This window comes from Apis dorsata, unplaced genomic scaffold (genome assembly GCF_000469605.1).
Source record: "Apis dorsata unplaced genomic scaffold, Apis dorsata 1.3 scaffold_89, whole genome shotgun sequence".
Taxonomy (NCBI): domain Eukaryota; kingdom Metazoa; phylum Arthropoda; class Insecta; order Hymenoptera; family Apidae; genus Apis; species Apis dorsata.
The window spans coordinates 104,979-126,216 of NW_006263387.1; the positions used below are offsets into that span (position 1 = coordinate 104,979).

Below are 21,238 nucleotides of genomic sequence, written 5' to 3' on the forward strand. Positions count from 1 at the left end.
CTCGCATTCGTCCCCTTCTATATCGTCCCCGCGCGCGCGCGCCTCGAAACGGCCATGAAGACAGCCACGATGCAGCAGCCGCTAATTACTTTCAAGATTTATCGAGATCGGTTTCGAAGCGGGTTGTGTACCCTGGCCGGATCGATCCTTATCAACGACCCTTGCCATTTTTTCGTCGGGTGTCGCGACAATGGGAGGCGGCCTCCTGACGGAGACACGCTCGATGACCGGGCGAAAACTGGCTGGCATAAGAGATCGAAGGATTGAAGGATCGAGGTCGGATTTTACGAGAGGACGAGTTTTCGAAGTATCGATTCTATAATGAAACTTTGATAGATTTTTAAGGTCGAGGAAGAAATTAACAAATGAATGGGTTCTTTGAAAAATGCAATTTGAACAGTGAATTGGAAATATTGAAAATGATTTAAAACGATTTAGAAATATTCTTGAATTTTCACAGATTTCCTCTTAAGAGGAAACGATATTAAAATTAACATATGCTGCAACAAGGTTTGAGTAACCACTCGTTACTCGAGCCTTCTTGAAGCGGGACTCGAAGTATCTTTGAAGTATCGAAGCCCTCGCGGTACTCGAGATCCGAATCAAAATGGATCCCGTCCAACAACTTTCGAACGCGATCTCCTCTTCTCGAAAACAACCCAACACCTTATTTCGACGACATTATAGCGATCCTTTTGTGCTTAACTCTTTCTCGCTTATAGATATTCCAAGAACGATACCGAACACCACTCACGGTTCATTAATTCCTAGATAGTTCGTTTACGAGGAGGAACCTATCGGAACTGGAATATCTATCCAGTTCCTCCGGGGCGGATTCCTCGAGAATCGTCTTTCTCACGGAAGACGTACCCAGATTCCACGGGGAGTTTAGGATTTATACGATCGACGAAACGGTTGAAAAATGACGCATGATCATCGTCGTTCCGCTCGTTCTCGCGGGGAGGGCGGAGGAGGAGCGAGCGCTTCGAGATCTCCTCTCGCTCGATCCTCTTTCCTCCGCGAAGGAGAATCGTCGAGGGGAACTCGGAACCGATTTACGTGCACTTCATTGTTTATGAATCTCTTATTCTACGAAAGGAAATCGGTGGTTGGCTATCCGCCGCTTCGCCATCACCTCCTCCCCTCCCCCCCTCCCTTCTCATTATTTATGAATCTACTCGCCGAGCTACCGTTCACCACTCGCGGAAGATGCACTCGTAAATCAGATTGTGCAAGTTCACCGTTGCGAGGATCAAGCCCGCGATAACCTTCTGCGAATGGCGGAGTGAAGAGTTGCGGATACGTTATCGATATCTTATTGATTGTTTTCGATGTGTAGATAGTATATCGTTGAGAGTTAAGGGATAAAATGGTAAATATTTATGGGAAGAATATCGTCTATCGATGATTTTTTTTCTTCTTTTCAATAATAAGTAATAATTCTCAAGGGAAAACGTGTTGTTCATATTTTACTTGGTGGTTGTTGTTTATTAAAAGAAACGAAAATTTATATTAATTTCCACGTTTGATTCTAACTTTGCACGAACATTAAATTTTCTTAGTTTATTAATTGTCTGTTTAACTTAACCTACATTTTTTTTAGGTTAGGTTAGGTTGAAAACGTGTTGTTCATATTAAGCTTTTACTTGGCGGTTGTTGTTTATTAAAAGAAACGAAAATTTATATTAATTTCCACGTTTGATTCTAACTTGCATTGAATTTTCTTAGTTCATTAATTGTCTGTTTAACTTAACCTACATTTTTTTTAGGTTAGGTTAGATTAGGGAAAAGAATGTTTGATAACTATCGAAACGAGTAATTTTTAAATGAAATCTTTTATTTAAAAATTACTAAAATATCATTTAATCTATAATAATATCTCTAATAGCAAGTTTGAATAAGAAAAAAAATTTTAATATTATCGATGCACCAAATTACCGATATTTATCGATAACGATATCGATAATCGGAATTCTATACTAGAAGCCGTATCTCTTTTCAATTGTTTCTCGGTATACACACGACCTGTCACGGCTCGTAATACTTGCTTTGAACGTCTTTACGATCCACGAATGGAACTAGTCATGGAAATAGTTCGAGTCGTTAGAAGCAGAATTGAATACGCGGCGAAATGGCCGATAGAATGGCTGCCGAGTGTCCTGTTGCCGCGGAAAAGTATACACAGAGTCGTAACAATTTACGAGCAAACTCGTCCCCTTACCGTTTGACCCGCACCCACGTCTTCCTCGAGGATGAATTTATTCCTCGCGACTCGCGTGGGTTTATGCGAACCTTCCTCGAAGGTGATCGATTCAAGAGAACTGTTCAAGACTAAGCGGAGAGATGCTGTGCACCTGGATAAGTTTCATTTGAAATTGAAATGAGAGATTATTTGTTTTGGATTGTTTCTATTATTTGGAAATATTAAATATTCGTTTGAAACAATGAATAGACTGTGGATTTTTACATTTGTGAGAAATGTATACGCGAGAAGATACAAATTATAAATTTTAAACGAATTGTAAAATTCCGATCTAATACATAATATACATAATAATAATATAGATAATAATTTGACAAAATTCCTAATCTATGTTTTTGTTTCAAATTTGACAAAAGAAATGATATCAAAATTATGAGAAATAATTATTTCGCGCGATTTCTCAATAGATTCCTATTTTTAAATAAAATATGTAAATTCGAATAGAATGTTTTTAGAAATAAAGGAAAACTTCAATTTAATTCAAACCTTATTTTAAATAATATCGTTTCAAGTGTGGTTAGAAATAACCCTTAAGCGAAAAACCGAAGACTCGGTTAAGGTTTTAATCCTCGTTATCGTTGGATCAGCCGACGAAGTAAAATATGCAAATAACAATTGCCTCTGCCGGAAATGATAGGTGGGGCAAAATTAGCCGCCGGAAACGATAATATCGAGGTTTTTAATCTACCACTCTTTAATCTCTCGACAAATAATAATAATAATCCATTTCTTTCATCCGTTTCCACGAAATGAAAACAATAAACGAGATTACTAATTCACGCTTACCCTCGACCTATAATTACATCCAGATTTTTAAGATATCTTAAACGAATCGAACTTGTTAATGAAGAGAGCAAACAAACATGTGAACATATCAGTATTCGTAAGTGTAACACATTCCCTACATTTTACGAATAAATTATGGTAGATGTAACCGTTATATGAATGAAATATTAATAGTAATTAATTTAATTGAAATCCAGCTAAGCTCGTTATTTATCTTGTACGAATAAATTACAACGGATATATAAATGAAATTATAATTTATATGAATGAAATTTTAGCAATGATTGATTAATGTGAAATCTGAACTTTGAAATCCTATTATCTGAACAATCGTCGATTATCATAACAAGTATTCTTTATGAAATTACGTCTTTACGAATATTTTTTAATTTGTAATATTATCTGAATTCTAAGGTAAGCTTCTATTGTTTAAAATTTCTATTATTACATTATATTAAATATAATTATACATGTATAATTTTCTAAATTATACATTACATAAAAAATTCTCTCATATAACGTATAAAAGATGTACAAATCGCGCAAGCCACCTCGTACATGACATAACCGCAAAAGAGGTTAGAATCGAATATGCCGTACGATTCTATTGAATATATGAATATGTATTTCCTACTGTCTGAATCAAAGTGATGAGAAAAAATCTAATGGAAAGCATTAAATGCTTCTATTATCGCCTTTATGAATCTGCTTATTCTCCAATAAATTCATATAAATAAAGTTATATGCAAGATCGTACATACCTGAAATTACGCGCAGATGAAAAGGCTCGAATGGATGTTCGAAGGATTCGTTAGCAAAGAGGATGTTACATGTTGCGAAGCAAACAACGGTGGAAGGCTACGCGGAAAAAGCGTGGACGGCCATTAATCTAAGGAGCGGTGACGTTCCAAGGAGCATAAATCTGCATGTTCCGGTAGCTGTGCAGGACCTTCCTGCTGCCTGTCCAGGATGCACGATCGCGATCATACGCTTCAAGGGATTATCTCTTCGTACGGATCGGATTTTATCTCGCGTTGGCTTCTTTGCTTTGTAACCGGCCACCATTGGAAATCGTTCGAATTATGCTCACACGTATTATGCTCACATATTTATAATTATTTTACAGTTTTTGTATGATTAGACTCAGTAATATCAATCACGCACTATTTTTTTATCAATCACTTGAAATCGATGACAAAAACTACGCAGCAGAATTTTCGCGCCAAAATGAATTCGACGAAACATTGTTATTCGTCTTTTATTAGATATATTATCGATTATTATTACTCACGCACTATTTTTTAGCGATTACTTGAAATCGACAACAAAAACCACAACACAATTTTAACGATAAAATAAATTTCGAAGAGAAAACATTGTCGTTACGATTTTATTACGCGTTCCATCGGCCATTGTAGAATTGAGACTATCAATATGTTGGTATCTTATCGATAGTTATAAATATATCGATAATATCGTTAAAATATCGAAAATAAAAATAATTATTTTTTTTTATTCAATATTATTATTAAAATATGTAAAAATATTACTTATAATAAGTTATAATAAAAATAAATACATATTATTGAAAAATTATTAAAATAAAATATTAAAATTTACTTCGGTCGACTGCTTATTTCTCGCATTATCGATATTTCAATAATATTTTAAATATATCGAAAACTTGATGAAATATCGTTAATCTAAAGATATATATCTCTATAATATCTCTAATAACTCTGAAAATTAAGAAAATATTGGAAATCTAGTTATTTTTATTCGTTAACAATATTATCGATTTATCAAATTATCGATATGTATAGTCACAATTCTATTGGCGAGTCAACCTATCGTTACTATATTCATATCGTTCTTAACATTTCTTCAAGAGAGACAATTTGGTGAACAATAGTGTCTACATATTGCAATGACTGTACTGTGACGTATTGAAACTGACTTCAATTGAATTGATTCAAGTGATTTTTGTGAAAATCATCATACATTTTCATATTAATTCGTAACTGTTTGTAAGTAACAATTGTTTCGTGATTGTAATGTGATTCTGAAGTAGTTCGTGTGAACGAGAATATTCAGCCATGATGGATGACACGAAAATCTTGGAAAATGGTCTCGTATTCGAGCAATTTTCTCGAACCACGTCTCTGTACCGTTACTATCTGTATGATTTGCCGATAATGGTCGATGGATTACCGTCGATCGACACACTTTTGATCGTGCGGCCATGATTAGATAGGATGGGAAACAGAATGCTCGAGATCAATTTCGAGTCAAAGACCTCGTGAAACAACGTGTATTTTTATTTTATACCGTATCAAGTCATCTTGGATTAAATAATGTGTTCCAGTCTTCTTCTGCACGATTTTTCTTCAGAATCAGGTACAGATTTTTTTTTATGAAAGATTTTTTTACTGTAGAAATATATATAATAGAATAGGATTCTAATACTCGATATATTGATATTTTTAAGATTTTATTTTTCAAAATAAACAATTTATTAATAAAATTAAAGACAAAATATCAAATTATTCATACTATACATCAAATAAAATAATATATATAAGTTTTTATACTGCATGTATAAAACAATTTTCATTTTTGCTTTGAAATGATTTTAATCATGACATATATAAAATAATTTTAAAAGATTAATATAAAAAGAACGATATTTATGTATATTATTATTAGTGGAATTTTATAAATGAATTTCCGAGTATTAAATTGTTATTTTAGAATTCGAACACGATATTTTTTTTAATTTTTATAAAAATATTCAAACTTTAAAGTCGTGATTCTTGAGTGTCATTTTTACAAACAAACGAACGATTCTTTTCAAGTTCACAAGCGATTCTGTCTACTCGTCACACTTAAACGGTTAATAGACGAGGTAAAAATACATCCGGTTCACGATCGTGGAATGATTTCCACAGCTGTTCATTTTCGGTGCCGAGGACGAAGATGCCTGCACCTCGTGTAATTGATTCTTCACGGAACCGAAAGATCCCATCGCGTAATTGCGCACACGAATAGCCGCGAGTGCTCGGCATAATCCCGGCCAAGGGGTTCTCGATCGTAACTTTGTAATTAACCGCCGCCGAGAAATACCCAATTCTAATAAATACCGGTGATCCGCGCCCTTATCTCGCCTAATGATTAACAATTTACCAGGATCGGCCGATTTAATTAAAACGACGTGGAACGCGACTCATCCATGTACCCATGTCTTCGTGATGGAACTATCCTTGGAATGTCCCGATCGTCTTTATCCTTGGACATGGTTAGACTCGTAGTTTGAACCAATTATAGTTTTTGCACAATTCATCCTCATAAAAATAAAATTCAATATAAATCAAGCGTTTCGAAATTTTTAATTTCATTGTATGTATGTAACATAAAATAGTTATTTAATAGAAAACGTGACTTGATTTATAATGATTTTTTCTAATCGTGATAATTTCATATTGTACATATTTGTATAATAATTATAACAACTTGTGAAAATAATAATAATAATTGCAACAGAAATGATTAATAATATCAAGGATCAGTAAAAATATTTTTTATATAGGATTTAATTTTTAAAAAATCTTCATTATTGAAGAAGAATATGATGTTAGAAATAATAAAGTGTGTTTTATCTAATCAATAAAATCATGACAAAATGACATTGTAATTTATTTTATTTTTGAAAAACTAACAAGATAACTTTAATTTGCAAAGTAATGGATTTAATTTGAAAAGAAAGAATAAATATGATCTGCAAAAGGATTTGGAATCTATAAAATCTCTAACTTTGAATTGAAATATAGTTTATTATCTGGTATCCGTCTGTTATAAACATCTTAAAAGATTTTTCAAGAGGAGAATTGCACGTTGAGCTCGTTAAGGTGCTCGTTTGAGTCCTTAGGAACGGATACCAATTAAAAATTATTTTACCATTATAAAAAAAAAATATTACAATCTTGGAAGCATTGAAATATGTTGTGGTATAAATTTTTGCGGATATAAATGGAATTAATGGATATTGATGGATGGAAGTTATGTTCAGAAGAGATAAAAGTGTAAAGAGAAATTACAGAGGAATTAATTGATAAGATAAATTAGGTAAATTAAATGGATACCTCACAAATAGATAATTAGGTACAAAGTATTTAATTAAATTTATGCTCTGTAAACAACTATATTCACATTTACATGAGATTCAAACTTTTTGTATATAAATATTTTAGAAACAATACTTTTAAACATGAATTTTTTATCTGAGATTCTTCAATCTTTCTAATCATATCCATTGTATTTAAAATCAATTAATTGATTAATTCGACATATACATTTGTATAATAAATTCTTTGATATTTTTTGTTACAAATAAATAAAAATTCGAATATTATTTATAAGAGATTCGAATCAAAAAATTAAATGGAAAATAATCAATAAAAATTTTTATATGTTTAAAGAAAAGGAAATTGAATGAAATGCAGATTCGCAATTTTATATTAAATCATTGTAAAATTATAAAAACGAAATAATAATACAAAAAAATCAAAATTAATATGCATATAATAGATGCTTATTTCAATTTTTTCATCAACAATTTAGTAAGTGAAATTTAACATAGAATAATTTCGAATTAATAACAAAATTTGAAAAAGATTCATCTATATGGAAAGAATTTGGAAGAATATATGGAAGGAATTTTTTTTGTCCAAATACGTTTATCAAATTATAACTAATTGAATCGAACGACTCAACATTTCCACGTCTTATCTATGAAAACTTTTCAAAGGTATTCCACGAATATATTAACACTCTATATATCTTGATCCCATTCTTTAATAACAAGAAACGAATATTTATACCGCATTTAAATTTAAATATATGCAACCTATCCACTCACTTAATTGGAACCATTTGCAAGAGTAATTGGCCTACAATAGCGAGAACTGGGGGATAGGAAAAATTATTAAAATCGTGTTCAAAGCAGGATGATGGAGAGTGCAACGTGCGCATTCCAAACATAGAAAAATCGTGGCCATAGACGCAATTACATTGCTCATTACCGTTCATCATCCTCGTCGGGGCTTCAAAAATAACCGAGGAAAGAACGCGTCGCTGGAGATCCGCGTCACTTATGCATGCAACATAATCACCGTGCACCGTTCGTTTCATTTAACGAACGGTAGGTAACATTTAATTGCCCTCGCTCGGCTATACGAGGGACCCGCGGTGTTTTTCTGGGTCTCTAGAGAGGAAATGCAAGTGATGGGATCAGGCTCGTGTGAATCGTGTTTTACGCGAAAAAATCCTTTTCCTAGAATTCGAGTATATCAAATAAAAAATTAAAGATTGACTGTAACTTTTAAGCATTGTCAAATTGAAAAGTCGCTATCCTACTTTGTCTCTAACAAATAAATTACTTCTTGCTTAAAAGTTAATGTTAAATTTCATACTTATCATGTTATTAAATGATAAATTCGCATCATCATATCAAATCAATCTAATGTTAAATGAGCAACAGAGGCCAATTATTAATTATTAATTATTTTCATTCTGAATAAACGAACCCCTTCTCATTCCATGGAAAAAGAAAATTATGAAAATTTATTTCCAACGAGACAGAATCAATCCCCCAATTACACAATTATATTTATTATATCTCCATTCGTTATTTTAATATGATTATTTATAATATTTTATAAAATTATTATTTATTATTAATTATTTTATAAAAATTCAATTTATTCAATGGGCAAATTAACTCATTCCAATAAATATCGCAGGAACGATCAAATACTTTATATACCTTAATTCCGTTCCCATTACTTGCCCCCATACCGAGACGACCCGTTTCAGTATCGACGATTCCGATCGAGTTTCGAGAGAGGGAATAAGGGGGGAGGGACCCATTCGAGATCTCTAAAACTAATTCCTTGGCGAGTTGAACGCGTTAATAAGGGGGGTAGGTGGGTAGATTCGCCCGTGGCGATCTAGTCGACGACCCAACGATGCGGAGGAACGCCTCCACCCCCCCTCCTCCTCCCCCTCCGAGTGCATTTGTTCACGAGATCATTGTGCCCGCCGAGTCACGAGTCCGCCCGGCCAAGACAAATGGAAATTTCGTGCTGCTCTCGTCGGCGGGAGGAGCATGATTCACGAACGATGATTTCGTGAGGCTGTGCGGGGTTGGATAAGGGGCGAAGATAATCCTCTTCCTTTCATAAACGATGGATAATTAAATGGGTCGGGTTCGGTCAGTATCAATTACAAGGAAACAATTCGGTGGAATTATTATGCTATGAATCGGAGAAGAGGTTTTAACATATTGTCTTTTTGAGGCGCGATCTATATCTGGATCGATTCGTTTTTTTTTTAGGCTTGAAGTTGTTGGAGCAGGTTTTGTTGAGAATTTTATTTATGAGAGGAAATTTTTAAAGGAATTTTATTATTTGTTACTTTTGTAGTTTTAGTTTGGTTTCGGGCCTTAAAATGATTTTCTAAAGCTATAAATTATTACAAAATGAATACGTTTATTATCGCTGTTATTTTAATAAATTTTACCTTATTAATAGGAAATATTATTTTATTATTCGTGTAACGAAGATTCTATTGAAGAAGATTGTTATGGAAAAATCTTTTTACGATTTACTAGTGCCAATCGTATCATTTATAAAAGTTATCTATTTATTATGCTACAACTTACAAAATAAAAATTACTATAATAAACTACTAATAAATCCACTCTACATGACCAATATCAATCAAGAATTTGAAACGCTTCGAATTCATATACTTGTACAAAGAAAAATTCACTTTATAATTCTTAAAATCCTCTCGAAAATTATTTTAATTAAATCTCGTTTTTCTTCTCCCTCCCCAAAAAAAAAAAAAACGCTTGTTCAATAGTTGATCCTCCATCGTGGAAACGTACCCACGACAGCGACGGCGGAAACTTGCGTTGAGAGATCGTGTTTATTAAAAAACGATATCCTTCGTAAAAAAAACCGGAGAGGGAGGGGAGAGGAGAGGGCTGAGAACGAGGGGTCCGGAAGCGAAGACGTGTTTCGCGGAATGGAATACCGGAAGCCAGACTTTATAGAAGGCAGAGCCTTGAAAAGCCGTGCACAACATCTCTCGAAGAACTCGTCTGCCAGGTTTCTGTATCGTGGAGGGACCGGTTGTGACGTAAAAGATCACAAGGGGATACGTGCGCGCACGCGAAACGATTCTTTTCCTTGCGGGTGGAACGGGTTAGGACAATGCGCAACGAGAATTTTGCACGTCCGCTTTCGAACGTTCTTCTAATTCTTACCTCTTTTTCGTATTCCGAAACGGAAGAAACAGGCACGGATCGAGCCTTAAAATAGTTCCAGTTATTTCTTACTGCTGCGAATATATATTTAACATTTTCGAGAATATTTATAAATGGACATCAATGCCCTAGGAACTAATTGTAATTGACAATAAAATTCAAGTTAATAATCGCTTTTGAGAAATGAATCTATTTTACGTGAGCAAGTAACCAATAAAATTTACATCGATATATAATCTTATATATACTAAATGACTAAAGTTAAATTACGAAAATAATTAGATACGCGTCACAAAATTTTAATATATTGATATATTAAAGCAAACTTGCCTATTTTAAATAATCTTAAGAACAAAAGTATATACGTAACCGATCGATTTAACTCGATTTAAATTCTACTCTTAATTGTAAAAAAAAAAAAAACAAAAACAAATTCGATCGAAAAGAAAAATTCCTCCGAATGGAACGTGACCATATATCATAGGAATATCCCGATCGTTCGGTGATGAAATCGTGTCACGTGACGTTATCTAGAACGTGCCCTATCCCCTTAAAGAAGAAATACTGTGTCGATAAAGTAGCGCGTCCCCTGCGATACGTAACTACCACCCAAGTTTCCTAGAAAAGGTGCTCTCAGGTAACTCGGTAACCAACCGCCGGAAGAAATCTCCGCGCTTCTTCTCCCCTTTTTCTTTCGCGGCGACCGCAGAGAGAGAAAGAGAGAAAGAGAAAGAGAAAGAGGCGAACATTAATCTTCGTAACAGTGCATCAACCCGTCCGCCGCCGAGTGAAACACACACTCGCATCTTTACCTGCTAAGCGGATGCGTGCGCGCGAATTTATCGCGAAATACGTGCGCACCTTTGAACGCGTATAGTGGAGAGAGTGCGCATGACGAAGTCGAGTGAAGTTATTCGCTTAGACTCGATGTTCAGGTGATTGGATAGTAGATAGATACGCGTGTGTAATAGTTAATGAGGTAATGAGTGACGTTTCGATTTGTAAGTCAGGGGAGATATTTTTAAATTCGTAGAAACGATCGGATCTCGAAATCGGAACAATTTTTATCGAATTTATATTTTTGTCAATATCAATTTTATAGAATACAAGAAATATCGTATATTCTTTTTATTTTATTTTTTTTTTAAGAAGATTTTCTTTCTTGAACGAGATATTAATCAAGAAAGAATTATTATTAAAAAATAAAAACTATTTTACTGACTTTCTGTTATATAATTAACGTCGTATAGTATCAACGAAATTCTAATCACGGCACGTTCATCTAGAAAGCCTCATAACCGCCGATAAAATACGACGGAGAGATTCGAATCGATGGCTTCGAAGCTCGTGGAGAAAGAGACGAGAAAGAAACAAGAGAGAGGTGGGGATCCTGGTTGAACCTTTGACCCCCGGTGCAAGCCACGACAAAGCTCTCCTCCTCCTCCTCTGTAACACGGTCCTCTCGGCTATTCCAGTCTCGGTGACCTCGAACCTGGAAGCCTAGTAGAACCGCATCCTTCGGGGGGTCTCTAACTCGCCGTTATCGCATTACGTCCATTTCAGCTCGGCCAACCTCTCTCTCCCTCTCTCTCTCCGTCATTTACTCGCTGCCGCGATTACCCTGAAGGCATGCGAGTCTCGAGGCGCGTAGCAACGCACCACGCGTAATGGATTTGGATTTTAGCCACGATGACGCAACGCGAATGAGAAACGCGTGCAATCAAAGCGCGAGATAAGCACGACGACCTAAACCACAGGTGAACGAACGTCTACCTGCGCGTCTTATTCCAGCATCGATCGAAGGAAGAGGACGGTCGATTTTGGAAGAATCCGTTCTGGAGAACAAAAAAAAAAAATGAATCGAGATAACGATCAGAGAATTTACACGGATCATTCCGACGGAGGAAGAAGAAACTAGAGAACGAAATAGCGAGCCTTACACGGCAGTAAGTATCGCTTGGATCGCTCAATCGGCTGTTGAGTAAAAACGAGGGATAGGGAAAGGGGACCTATGGAGAATGAGAAAGAGAGAGAGAGAGAGAGAGAGAGAGAGAGTGATGATACCGCGGCGAGACGTGGAAAGAAGCTGGGTGGATGCACCGTGGAGAAGAAAATAGAGAGAGAGAGAGAGAGAGAGAAAGGGAGCAAAAAGCGAGGGAAAGAAGAAATCCAGGAAGTAGCCGGTTGGTGAAACACGAGCAAAAGGTGGACGGGAAGCCGGTGACTTGCGTGCTTCCAGGTTGCACGGGCGAATTACTCGACCGCGCCGGTAATCTCGAACGACTTCCTCGACGAGAGCTTGTGGATCTCTTAACGCTTTTATGAAAGGATAGAGGACCCCGTTCGGCGAGCGTTTATCGAGTTGGAACGATTTATTCTACGGAGGGATTGATTTACGTACACCGAGTTGTAAAACGAGTCGTCCGTCCCTTTAATTTATACCGTCGTGTTTCGCGGGTGTAAAGGGTGTTCCGATCGCGAAAGATCGTGGGATAACGAATTAATGCTCGAGCGACCGATTGAAACTAGTTTTGTTGATTTGTAACGCAATTATCTCGTAGTTCTTGTTTGTTAAATTTTCGAATAATGGTCAATCTCGTTCTGATTGACTATTTTTTAATAAGGAATTGTTTTTTTAATAAATGATTATTAATGGATTAATCGATTACTTTTTTATAAACATCTTGTAGCAACAAAATTGTTACAAGTTTTTAAAAAGTGAATTTTATAAAATTAAGGTATTAATATTTATTAAATAGATACATTTTTTCAGAAATTTTTTTATATGGCCAGATCAAAAGAAACTTATAATTATGTAAAAATTTTAACACATTTTATTCAAAAAATGTTTATATATTATTAGTAAATTTTTAAAAATAATTAGTAATTCTTTAATGAGTTTAATTGCCCAAAAGGTAAAACACGAAATTCCAACTTTGGTAGATTCCTGTTTTACTAACAGAGGCGTACGAAACTAGAAAGCGCGAAAATTTGATTTATTCGTCATAATATTCACAAACACTTCTTAATTAATTTTTAAAAGATTCTATGACATTTTTCAACTTTTATATTTATTTATATCTATTTATTTATTGTTTCAATTAATGCTTCATTACACAATAATAATATTTTATAATATTTTCATCGAAAAAATAAAAATCATATAAAAATCAATTTTATTCATTATATATTACAATATCTATTTTACAAATTACAATCTCTCATAAATATATTTATAAAGAATAAAAGAGCAATTACGAAAACACGTAAAATCCTTTCTTTCTAACCCTTTTATCCATTGCTTTCGTTCCAGATGGGCTCGTCCGCGATAGGAACGACTTTGATCACCGGTTTCACATTGTTGGCTTTCGTCACCGCCTCTCGTGCTGCCCTGGGTAAGTACACAACTTACATCGTATCGAAAACACGATTCGAGTGCGAGACGCTGCAAGCGTCTTCGTAAACACTTCTTCCTTGTTTTCTCCTTTTTCTTTCTTTTTTTTTTTTTCCCCTTCTTCCTTCAAATGGAACCGCTTTCCAGCTAGGACAGCGTTCGAGAAGCTGACAGACTACGATTACCGGGGAACGACGTACTACAGCGTGAGGAACCTGTCCCTGTACGAGTGTCAGGGCTGGTGCCGCGAGGAGGCCGAGTGTCAGGCGGCTGCGTTCTCGTTCGTCGTAAATCCTTTGGCGCCGATGCAGGACACCCTGTGCCAGCTGCAGAACGAGACGGCGGCGACGAATCCAGCGGCACAACCGCAAAGGGCCGCCAACATGTACTACATGACGAAGCTTCAGATCAGATCAGGTGAGGGCAGAAACCTCTTCCACTCAGCTTTCGAAACTTTGTAGCTTTCGATGCCCACACCTGCAAAAGAAAGATTCGACCTTGAGAGCCTTTAAACCCTTCGACATAATCGAGCCACCAGCACGAGTCGGTTAATGAATGGTAATACCCGCCACACCCCCTTGGCTGGTCTTCCCTTTCACCCGAGCGGTAAACCATTTCGAGATGTGGCCGGCGAAGGAACAAAGGGGATAAGAGAAGGACGAGGACGTCGAAGAAAAATTCCGCAATATAAGTATTGGCGAAGGAAGAGAAAGAGAGAGAGACGCGATAATCCGGGTTTAAAAGCTAGTGGCGAAGTCGTTTGGGGACAGGTAGATGTGCAAATAAACCTGGAAGCCGGTAGTTGTTGGCTCGAGTGGATAGTTGCTTGAACAGACTGTACTGAAACCGAATGTAACACATTGCAAAACAATGGTAAAATGTTTAGTATTATTTTTTTCTAAATTTTGTGTATATTTGTATGTGTGTGTGGTAGTACTTTCTCTGGTAGTACTCGATGAATAGAAAGGAAATGCAAAGGATTTTGAATCTATTGAAAAAGATTATTTAAAATTGGATATCTTTAGAATTTTTTTTTTTATGATTATAAATGAAATATATAGAATTATGTAAATTTCTATTATGCTATATATGATAAATTTAGAAATTCATTGGTTAAAGTGGAATCATTTTCTCAATTGTAATCGTATCTTTTGTTAATTTTGATATTAAATCAAAAAATATTAAAAATAATTATAATTATCGAAAACGCAACAACAAAATTCTAATTATTTTCTAAATTCTACGAGTGTTAATGATTCTTTGACAATATATATCAATTAAATAAGTATTAAAACGGTATACTTGTAACTCAAAACCATTTTATCTTCCAATTTATCAAGTGGTACCAGAAAAAAAAAATTTTCTTAAAAATATTCTAAAATTTAACAAAAGCAGTATATTAAACCTTTCTTCTTGAGCAGTATCTCGAATTATAATTCATATCTCCAATTTAAAAATTGAAAGTGAGACTTTATTGAAAATCGGTAAAGATAAAAAGAACGGAAGGGAATGGAAGGGAATATTTAAAATTTTCTAAATATTTAAAATGCGCCATTCAATCGAGTTCAAGTGAGGAACTGCCGAAGGCCCTAGGCATACAATACACAAAAGGCACATCCTCGGTGCAAGAACGTTTTTGCCAAAGAAGGGGAACCGGATGGTGGCAAACAATGAGAGATCTACTGGTACTCTTCGGGTGGTGTGAAGGATGCTTTAAGTACGGTCTCCCTTGTAAACAGGTACCTGCAGCCCAAGGTGTCGAAAAGATCCCAAGGGGGTCTAAGAAACTCCTAATATTGGTTTAACGAGCCTGCTGGTACCTTCGATCCTTCCAACTATCTCGGCGCGGTCGTAAAACACCCTGTGACGGAGTGGACACTTTTCGGGGGACGTTCACAGACCGTGCACAGGTTATGCGCTCGAACGACAATGGAAAATTTCGAGAAAGGCTCTCCGTTTCCTCGAAAACAACGATTGCTTTCCATTATCGGACGATCGATCGAGCCACAGTATTTTAATTTACGATGTTGGATAGATAGGGATAATTTAAGTTTCGTTAAAGATCTTATATTATCAAATGGTATCGTGCTAATTGCTTCTTGATTCAATGCTTTTTTGAACGAGTGAAGGGGTGCTTCGACGATTTTAAAGAAAATTTTTAAAATTATCGCTTTAATATATTAAAAAAGACTGATAATTTGACAAATATTTTAATCCTTTGACGTTGGAAATTAATACTCTTTGAGCAAAAGACAAGATTGAAATCATTCTTAAAAAAAAAAATTTTTATCTACATCCAGCTTGCGTTATTAGAATTTTGTGAACACGCAATGACTCAAAAAACTGTGAAAAACGGATCCCTGGATCCCCTCGTTTATTAGGAACAACGCGTTTTTCAGCTGGCACTTCCGTTCGAAATCCTTCCTCTCTTAAAATAACCGGGAACAGACGAAACAGAGTCCCCCACAGTCATCGAGGCCTCGACACGTTAAGAATTTGCAGAGGCGCGGACGATGGGTAACTCGCGCGTCATCATTTGGCTCGTGCAAAATTTTACGCAACCGTTTAATTTGAGAAAATTAAAAATTAATATTAATATTAACGGATTCGCGTGAGTCACGCAGATAACAGAGTTCAACGCCGGTTCATCGTGCGTTCCAAAATATTTCCAGGGGAAATCGCGAGTATTCTCCTCCTCCAACAGTCGGAGGAGAGCGATTCAAGATGCACGAAAATAGTTAAGAGAGTTGAGAGTATTTTTAAAAAGTTCCAACTGCGGTATTCGGTTGGAATTTCATTTAGTGCGTTTAATATCTTTTCACGGGAAATTTTTTTACGTTATTTATATCGGAGGAGTGATAAAAATAGAATCTAAAATTGCACAAGATCCCATTCTTGCGTTATATAGTTGCCATGGAAACAAATCGTGATCTTTTTTTTTTTTTTCTTTATCTTTTAGTTCCTATTTTTTTATGGGTTAATATATTGATAATCTTTTATCATATTGGTGGTGATATCTTATATTTTTTCTTAATTTCCTAATAGTAGAGCGATTTTCAAATTAATTTCACGTTTCTCTTTACCTTTTTCTTTTTCTTTCAAACACCGATAAACAAGTGTTATTTTCATCAAATTAATAGTATCATATATCATATATTCATAGATAACGTATCTAAATTTTATAAACATATAAACAGAAAATATCCTATTCAATATCGTAATTACGAATAATTATCGAATTAACCGGTTATTCTTTTATCTAGCTAATTGTAAGCTTTTAATGTCACAATAGATTAACAATAAGAGAGCCCATTGCATAAACATTTAAGAAATGCAAAAATCACTCCATATATATATATACTTACAATTAAATTCCTATTCCTAATAAAACAACAAACAAATCAATTAACCTTTACCAATTAAATTAAAAACCAATTTCAATCGCTTCTACCCAAATATCATAAAGTAATTCTTTCCTTAAAAAAGAAAAAGAAAAAAGATTAAAATTTCCTTAAAAAAAAAAAATCGATTCAGAAATTCGCAGGTGAATCATCAGGAGTCATCACGCGTCGGTTCGTTGGCACGATATTGGCCGGTCGACATTAGCGCCGGTTTCGAGGGCGGAACAAAAGTAATTGGAACGGTGTTTGGCATCTCGAAACGCGTATATTACGCGTATTCTCGTTCTTCGCGTCACGAGAAGCGGCGGGATCACGCTTGTGCCAAGTCACATGTGATCCCGACCCGTGATTTCGGCATCATCATCATCATCATCATCGGCGAAGCCTCAACCCGTGCTCGTCTCGCGGCCGTCACGCTCGCGTGATCCGAGAAATTCGCCACATTTCCTCGATATATCAAACGGATATAGCATAACTTAATTTCCATCCCTTCATGCGGCGCATTCTTCTTTTTTTCTTTTTTTCACAATTGGAAATACAATTGGAATACAATTGGAATTGGGGAGTGGTAGGGGAATTGTAATTATCTTGGCAGACTGAGTTTGTTTGGGGATGACTTTGGAATGACCTTGACCTTTTTTAAGACGATACCTAAATTATTTCGGATCACAGAGGATTTTAGAGATCTTTTTGTTTCTTTTTTTATATCGATGAGTTGGAAATGTAGAATTTGAAACTTTTACGAATATATTTCTAAAAGTCTTGATAATAATAATAATAAAATGTTATTTTTAAAAAAGGAATTAAATTTATTTTCGATAAATTCTACAACAATATGATGGAAGAAATACATAACAATTCGAAAATTTTTTGAACGTGAAATGATAAATCCAATCACTGGCACTAAAAAAAAAAGCAGTGTCTATCTTGCTGGCTTGTTTAGTCAGGCAAATAAAAATAACGCATAAACATGTGAAACATACCAAAGAGGATCGAAAACATTCAGATCTAAAAGTGTTGGTGAGGGATACGAAATTAGAAGTAACTAGCGTTCCGATGCTGTATTTAATTCTCTCTCTTTCTCAGTGGCTACAGGTGTCGGTATACGAGGCTCATGTGGCATATTTGAGCGTTACGTAAGAAAATACTCCCTGCTGTCTGCATGTGCTTCGTCAGGTGTGCAAACGTCGCGACTGCGGTCAGGCGTATACACCCACGTGTTCTTCATCTCTATAAACAAAAACATTTCACGCATCGTAAAATCATACGAGACGCGAGACTCGTTTTCGAGACGAGTTATTTTTCTTCTTCTTCTTCTTTCAATCGTCATCTCACTAATCGGACGGAAAAATCATTTTTCAGAAAATGTCTGCTTGCGGCCATGGTCCTTCGAACGCGTGCCGAACAAAATGATCCGTGGACTGGACAACGCTTTGATCTACACCTCGACGAAGGAGGCCTGTCTCGCGGCTTGTTTGAACGAACACCGTTTCACCTGTCGTTCCGTCGAATATAATTACGTAACACTGCAGTGTCACTTGAGCGATTCCGATCGAAGAACGACCGGGCAATACGTGCAATTCGTGGATGCCCAGGGTGTCGATTATTTCGAAAATCTGTGCTTGAAAGGTAAAAATAGGCAGGAATATATATTGGAGGATAAAGATATTCTTCTTCCTGAGAAGTCTTAGGATAATTATTATTTCTATCTCAGAATATTTCTCTGGTATTTTCTGTAAATTGTAAATTTTAATTGTATTTGTAATTTTTAAAGAAATTGTTAATATATAGATTGATATCCAATTTAAGAATTTTGTTCATTTATATGACTTCAATCTATCAGATTTTTAAAAATATTGTATTAAAAACGTGGTCAGAATTGCTGGACAAGTATTCCTTTCTATTAAAAATTCAATTTTTTCCCTGCAGCGAATTTTCGCACATATGATGTCATATTATTTCCACTGCTCAGACAGAAGCATGTCATGTGACACGACATTTGGTTTTGGCGGAAATCAGGTCACGTGATGTATAATGGCAGTGGGGATAATGTGACGTCATTTCGTCGCAGAAAATCGTAGAATTAGAGGAGAATAGTTTCGTTTCCGGTAATATTATAAACAAATATAATGTGTGAAATTATTTACAAAAAGTCCTAAGACTTTGAATGGAGGAATGTGTATAAATAAACATGGAAGTTTACTGAAGAAATCGAAATTTTCAGGAAAAGAGGCATGCAAATCTCAGAGGATCTTCCAGATGCCACGAATCGGAGTGGCCGACGATAAAGTTGCTCAATACGCGGGATTACATTATTACACGGACAAAGAATTGCAAGTTCAAAGCGAGTCCGCGTGTAGACTTGCTTGCGACATCGAGAACGAGTTCCTCTGTAGATCTTTTCTGTATCGTGGCGCTCCTCAAGGATCAGCGTATAATTGCCAACTGTTCCATCTTGATCATTGGACTCTTCCGGATGGTCCTTCAACTTATCTCAATGCAGAACGACCATTGATTGATAATGGAGAGAGAGTTGGAACATATTTCGAGAATTATTGTGAAAGTGAGGAATTAAATTTTATTTCTCCTTTTGAAATATCTTTTGAGAAACAAATATTAGAATGAAGAAAATATATAACAAATCTATAACGATTGTTCAACATATAGAAATATAATTTTAGAAAATGGACGCATCATATAAAAATGACTTTCCTTTTTTTAAATAGAATTAATTTCTAATACAACTTATTTCTTATAAAAATATAATATTAGCTATTTATGCAAAATAAATGAAAAAAATATTAATTTAGGAGATATAAAAGACTTAAGATTTCTAATAAAATTTATTTCTTATAAAAATATAATATTAGCTATTTAATGTATAAAATAAATGAAAAAACATTAATTTAGAAGATATAAAAGACTTAAGATATATAAAAGAAACGATACTTTGTTATTCATACTTTTCTTATTTTTTATTATAATACAACAATATTTTTCATTTTTCTTTTCTCAAAAGGCATCTTATTTAAATAAAACAGATGTTATGTACATGTATATGCTATTTGACACGTCGAATCGGATTTTCAGAAGGTACAGGCCCAGTTGCGGATCCACCAGTTGTCTTTGAAACTACGGAAGACCCTACCATAAATAATCTCACGAGAAACGACATAAATTGCGATAAAACTGGTACCTGCTACGACGGTACGTATGTTTATCATTAGACTTCGCCATTAACCGATCAATAAACGAATAATTTAGAAACCGTTTTCATTAGTGAAATCCTGTCAATAAAGAAATAAAATATAATTGCAGTATCGGTTGACTGTAAAGACACCCGAATAGCCGTTCAAGTTCGTACGAATAAGCCTTTTAACGGTCGCATTTACGCCCTTGGCCGCTCTGAAACTTGCAACATCGATGTTATCAATAGCGATCTCTTCAGGCTCGACTTGACCATGAGCGGGCAGGATTGTAACACTCAGAGTGTGGTAAGTGATTGTAATATCATACAGAGTTGACACTCTGGCAAAATTTATCCGCTCGACTTGTTAAATCCTGTTCAAACTCTCTGTTCACTATGGCAGCGTGACGGTTTTCAGACTGGTATCTACTCGAACACGGTCGTCCTCCAGCATCATTCCGTTGTGATGACCAAGGCCGACAAAATTTACAAGGTGAAGTGCACGTACGACATGTCCTCGAAGAACATCACTTTTGGCATGATGCCTATCAGGGACCCGGAAATGATCAGCATCACCAGCGCGCCGGAAGCCCCTCCACCAAGGATACGCATCCTCGACAGCAGATCCAGAGAAGTTGAGACTGTCCGTATCGGAGACAAGCTGACATTCAGAATCGAAATCCCGGAAGACAGTAAGTGTTAGATTTAATATCAAGATGAATATTTTCATAATATATTAACCATTTCAAATTCATAGCTCCCTATGGAATCTTTGCTCGAAGTTGCGTCGCCATGGCAAAGGACTCGAAGAGTACCTTCCAGATCATCGATGATGAAGGGTTGGGAATTTGTGTATCTCTTAAATATTATTCTAACAATT

General features: G+C 35.4%; 1 protein-coding gene across 3 annotated transcripts in view; it reads left to right on the top strand.

Moving 5' to 3' along the window:
- LOC102673846 overlaps window positions 1-21,238 on the top strand; it is a 52,353-nt gene that overhangs the window by 29,315 nt on the left and 1,800 nt on the right. The window contains exons 1-9 of one of the 3 annotated variants that reach the window (XM_006611538.2): window positions 4,819-5,446; window positions 13,690-13,771; window positions 13,918-14,187; window positions 18,534-18,800; window positions 19,396-19,734; window positions 20,262-20,378; window positions 20,490-20,665; window positions 20,762-21,050; window positions 21,116-21,197. In XM_006611538.2, coding sequence (XP_006611601.1) covers window positions 13,690-13,771; window positions 13,918-14,187; window positions 18,534-18,800; window positions 19,396-19,734; window positions 20,262-20,378; window positions 20,490-20,665; window positions 20,762-21,050; window positions 21,116-21,197 — 1,622 coding nt within the window. In that variant the 5' untranslated portion in view covers window positions 4,819-5,446. Of the gene's footprint in view, window positions 1-4,818; window positions 5,447-13,689; window positions 13,772-13,917; window positions 14,188-18,533; window positions 18,801-19,395; window positions 19,735-20,261; window positions 20,379-20,489; window positions 20,666-20,761; window positions 21,051-21,115; window positions 21,198-21,238 lie in introns of those variants that run through there. The other 2 variants (XM_031508558.1, XM_031508559.1) reach the window with 2 other exon arrangements.